This window comes from Stegastes partitus, unplaced genomic scaffold (assembly GCF_000690725.1).
Source record: "Stegastes partitus isolate 25-593 unplaced genomic scaffold, Stegastes_partitus-1.0.2 Scaffold769, whole genome shotgun sequence".
NCBI classification, from domain to species: domain Eukaryota; kingdom Metazoa; phylum Chordata; class Actinopteri; family Pomacentridae; genus Stegastes; species Stegastes partitus.
Window position 1 is genome coordinate 104,468 of NW_007578500.1, and position 5,459 is coordinate 109,926.

At 46.5% G+C, this 5,459-nt stretch overlaps 1 protein-coding gene across 3 annotated transcripts in view; it reads left to right on the forward strand.

Annotated features, from left to right (window-relative positions):
- Window positions 1-5,105, forward strand: part of usp6nl (USP6 N-terminal like) — a 109,356-nt gene extending 104,251 nt beyond the window's left edge. For all 3 annotated transcript variants that reach the window (XM_008291923.1, XM_008291921.1, XM_008291920.1), the window contains one exon: window positions 2,285-5,105. In XM_008291923.1, the coding sequence (XP_008290145.1) occupies window positions 2,285-3,888 (1,604 nt within the window). In that variant the 3' untranslated portion in view covers window positions 3,889-5,105. The remainder of the gene's footprint in view (window positions 1-2,284) is intronic.
- Window positions 5,106-5,459: the final 354 nt, after the last annotated feature.

A 5,459-nucleotide genomic window follows, 5' to 3' on the forward strand; every position in this document is an offset into this window, starting at 1 on the left:
CGGGCAGGTCTGTGGGGAAAATATACAAAAATCTGAGCTTAAAATCAGGATATTTCATCAGCATCTGTTTGTTCTACATACGTGGGTCCGTTTTCAAAAAGCTTCTTATCTCAGAAAGTACATAAAATATAAAGCTAAAATTTCACAGATATCTTTAGAAATATCCAAAGTTTATGCTATGAAACTTTCAGGCAAACCAGAGATGGCTGAGCAGAGCTATGAGGATCTAAGATGGAACAACCGAACTAGACTTGTTTCCCATTTGAACCCACAGCGTCTTAGTGTCACTGCAGACTTCTCATTCTCCTAAATTAACCTTACTTTTCTCAGGCTACAGCTCATATAAGACTCTAAAGTTCAGACTTCAGGTTATAAATCTGCAGCTGGATGGATCTCCACCTGTTCTCATGATCTTTTCCAGGTTTCCGTGTTTGTTTTCCTGCATTTAGTCGCTGATGAGTCAGTGATGTCTGACAGCAGCAGCCTCTTTCTGATAATGTAGCTGAAGAAGGAACACCAGAACCTTCCTTTCTTCCACACAGCGGTATCGGTAGTCCGTTCGTTCCTCCGTCTGCTGACAAGATAATGAGCCGCTTTCCCAACACCGGAGGCTTTTGTTGAACTTCTGTTTTAACAGCCGTCTGGTGTGAAGGATTCTTCTAAATGAGCATTTGTGGATCTGAATAGGCTGAGAAGTCTAGTTTGAGCTAAATGATGGTTCCCACAGTGGAATAATTTATTCTGTGCAGACATCAGCTGCAAGAATCTCTGCTCTAATGATTTTTTTTTTCACCTGTGTTAGCTGAGCTGGTAGGTTAAAGCAAGAAGGAGTCAATAAATGTGGTACTTTTTTGTTTGTAAGAACTGAAATATTGAGTTTAAAACGGGGTGTTGGTTTGGAAAGCTGGCTGACCAGTTATGCAGATATTAATCATCAGAAAATGTAATTAGGACAAAGCCTCTGGTACATTTTCTCTAACAGCCAGCAGGGGGCGACTCCTCTCGAATGAAGTTTGTCTGTATAGAAGTCTATGAGAAAATGACTCGACTTCTCACTTAATTTTCTCGCTCTGTAAACATTTTCCTGATGGGTCTATGGTCTTAATTGCTAGTTTCAAGTCTCCTTCAACACAGCATGATGTTGATTTTGTAAATTATGGTCCCATTTAGAGTAAAATAGACGATAAATCAGGGTATGTTTTAGGGCGAAGCTACCTTGTGAATCTGGTTTCTTAAGACCAAGATGGCGATGGCCAAGTTGCAAGCTTAAGGCTTCAAAACAGTTGTCAACAAACATCCGTCTTTACCATACAGTCTGTGGTTGGCTAAGCAATCACCAATCTGCTGTGACCTGAGGATAAAACAAATACTAACCTAAATTTTTGATTACGCTGTAGGAAAGTCTTTTTTTTAAGTGTATGTTTCAGCAAGTGAAACTGTAGGACATATATATCTAAGCTGTAGGAGCTTAGTTTAGTTTCTGTTGTGGATTTTCACCAACTTGTGCCGAAGAAAAACAGCCAAATTCGATACGACAGACTCTTTAGTTTGTGGATACAGTGCCAACACGCTGACCTCCTGGATAACTCCCCACAGCACTTTGTCTTCCTCCAGCTGCTGCCTCCTGGCTTGAATCTGGTGTTCACACTTTCCCTTACAGTCCCCACCAACACCCAGCGTCACCATCACTCTGTCTGCACACTGTTCTGTTCCTGTCAACTCCACTTCTTATGTCTGTCTCATGTAGAAACAGCAAGTTTCTGCCATAACTTGAATAAAGTACTGGCTGTAGAAGAGTAACTTCAGTGCAAGCTGAGTAGTCTAAGATTTTTTCCTGTGGTTTCAGTGCTTGTACTTACAAGTCTCAGTACATTTAAGAAGGTTCATTAATCAAGACCTATTTCTGTATGACCTTTCTAGTCCGGGGCTACTGCTGCTGCTAAGTACTGTTTAATGAAATGGAGTCAAACTCCATAATAATTTCAGGAACCACTCAGCTGAGAGTAACCTCCTAATTGAGTCTCCCATGATGGGAATTAATATCAGACACTCTTTCTGATGTTTTTTTTCTGTCCTTTGCCTGTGGATATGTGATTATGTGTTGTCATGAATGTAATTCTCCTTTATTTTTACCTCTCTATGGCAGTGTTGTTGCATGAATCCATGTCCCTGTCGTGACTCCTCATCTGATGTGAATCAGCGCCACACAGTTTGTTCAGCCATCGTCGCTCACTTGTGTTCTCCGACTCTGTTCTAATGTGTATCCACTGTTTTCCTCTTGCAGGTAAAGAGGATGAGTTTCCCAAGAAACCTCTCGGGCAGCTCCCACCTGAGGTAGCGGCGCCAGTGATGAACCACGTGGCCAATGGTCAAAGCCACACGGAGCCGGCCGAGCCTCCCAGGGGCCTGAGTCCTGCAGTGGACCGCCAGCGGGACAGTCGGCCCCCGAGTCGGGCCCGCCGGGACTCGCTGGACAAACCGATCCGCCACCACAAGGCGGACAGAAGGGATGGGCACTCCAGGGGATCTGGTGAGATCCCCAGCGAGCATCGCAGGAAGTCCACCTCCACCACTCCAGAGAGGGGGGTGACTCCGCCCTCAGCCCCCACCCCGACACCACAGATCACCACGGTGGACAGGGGGAAGCCTCAGAGCCACGCCACGGCCAACCACAACTCCAACGCGGCCTCCAGCTCCCGCAAGGAAATCACCCCCCGCTGGTTCAAACCCTCTGAGACGAAGCTGGAAGCTGTCAAAATGGCAGCAGCCCGGGAAGTCCAGATGAGCCGGGGGGCGTCGCCTGCACCTTCCAGCCCGGACGACAGCGCTCTGCTGCACCGCCGGCCGCGATCGAAGGGGTTCGTCCCTGGCTCCAACCGAGGCTCCAATGCCTCCCAGTACGACAACGTACCCGGGCTCCCAGAGCAGGAGTTTGAGATCCTGGAGCTTGACAGACCTCCGTCCAGAATGAGGAACCCTCGCAGTGAGGCAGCCTTTTCTGTATCAGCCCTGCATCAGGGCAGCCCCAACCGAGGGCCCAGCCTGGCTGGGAGCGTCATCTCCGTCGCATCAGGGCCCAGGATGGCCAAACACCCTCTTCCGCCTCAATTTCCCCACAACAGTCCAGGAGGTGTTCCGGCCAGCTTCTCTGGCAGCCAGAGCCAGTTCCACACACCGCCCCTGCAGCACTCCCCTGCAAGAACGACTACTGAGGTTCCCATCTTATATCCGGCCTACAGCGTGAGCCTTGACCAGAGAGGCGAGGACAGACTCTATGCCCCGCCGGCCCGATTCACTCCTCCCTCCACCGTGGCGTACGGCGACCAAGTGTACGCCACCACCCAGCGGCAGCCCACCAGCCTCTCCCCAGAGAAGGCGTTCATGAACAACTCCTTCGCCACCTATCGAAGGCAGCCGCCGCCCAGCGCCGCCCGCAACCCCCGAAACGCCAGGCCTTCGCCAGAGCACTCCCTGCAGCTGGAAACCCAGGGCAGCTCCACGCCTATCTACCTGCAACAACTCACCTCCACCGCACAGGTCGGCGCTCCGGTGGACTACAGGTTCGAGGGGCACCGGAGAGGCGAGTTGAACTACTTGCCGGACGGCGGGCCTCGGCGGGCCGCAGACGGGCACCAGTGGGAGCCAGAGGACGAGCTGCCCCCGCAGTCCCCAGGTGGGATGCCCCGCTCGCCCAGCTTCCAGCGAGCCCAAATGTCACCCGTTCAGGAGTTCACTTTCCCCCCCAACCCGGATGCCCTGCTCCACTACAGGACACAGTTCCAGGAGCAGCAGCCCGTCATACGACAACAGCTCCCCCAGCTGTTCGGAGGACCACACTACAGGCACGCACAGGAGGCGTTCGCCATGCAGGAGTCCATGCTGCTGTGAGGGGAAGTTAGGGAAAAAAAATAAATGACAAGACACTGTAAAAAACTGAGGTGTAGTCGCCGACACTGTGGTAAAGACGAGCAGTAGTCCTAGCTTTGTTAGGAACCTGGTTTGTTGTTCTTTATGTGTGAAGTACTGACCTTCTGACTGTCGCGCTGCATCGTAACGTTGCAGGACACACCAGCCTCTCATGTTTTTACTGATCACTTTAAAAGGAGAAAAAAAATCTGACTGAAGATTTAATTTTATTTTTGGATGTAAATCATTAACAAGAGGTGACAGTATATATATCTTTTAGAGTCTGATATGTACAGTGGATTTTTTTTGTGTTTGTTTTTGTTAATAATCTGAGTTATCCGTAGCAGGAGAGCAAAACTCTGATTTATTTTCCATCTTTATTTTTTTATATGTTACTTCCAGATATTTACATTAGAGATCAGTTTACTCTATATGCTTGTGAATGTTATTTTTCAAAGAAATTATACAAAAGTCGGATGATAGCGTTAGAGAACGTCGATGAACGGGGTTTGATTTTGAAGCGCCTCCACTGTAGAAAGGAAAAAGCAGGTTTCTGTTGTTTCAGATGTTTTTATTTTTAGCATTACTGTCCAGATTCAGTAATCATTTTTACTCCTGATCGCGCAGTGCTTTCCACATTTACACTTACTCGAGACCAGTGTAGTTTTCGGTTAAACTCCAACCCTGATTAGAGAGCTAATTTATGAGGGCTAATAATATCTATATTTTTTTGGTTTGGTGGCTGTAAGTCATCTGATTTGCTCTGTAACCATAGATAACATGTTCTTTTTTTAATTGCTGTCGACACATCTCGAGCTCTCGCGGGGCCCCGGATGGATGTGAACTAGTTTCAGTTTGCTTCATTAAGTCTTATTATTCTCAACACTGTCACATCAACTACTGTTCGGCTGCTGGCGCTTCGGCCGGCATACAGAGTCATCTGGCACACAATCACGCCGTCACGTTTTTTGCACACACACACTACATGCCACAAATGTGTGAGTCGCACATTTCGGCGTTACGCGGTCACATTCCTCATGCTCTGGTTTTTAATGCAGTTACTCTCAGTTACAGTATTGACGTACTGTTCATTACATTCCCTAAGTTATCTCGTTTTGATTTTTTTTTTTTTGTTAAACAACTAATTGCAGATCATTCTGATACTTTGCTTAATAAAATGAGGTGGGGTGAAAATCTAATCTTTGCATCTGTCTTGATGTTTTTTTTTTTCATTAATTATGGACTCCAGGTAAGACAGAAAAGAAGTTTCACTTGTAATCCAACAAGAAAAGGGGAATCTAGTGCTTTTAAATGAGAGCTTAGATGATAGTTTTGTTAAACATTCTTCTAAATTAGCTTCTCGATCACAAAGGAAGACGTGCTGTGATGAATCCTATTATTTCTGTAATTTCTTTGGTAATTTTTACCCGGTAATCATTTTCACACATAAAAGTGAAGATTTTTTTATCAACTACCCCGGTAATAGATAGTCATTTAAGTGATTTGTTAAGCTTAAATATTTAAGGTTTTCTGTTTCTGACATAGATAATAAA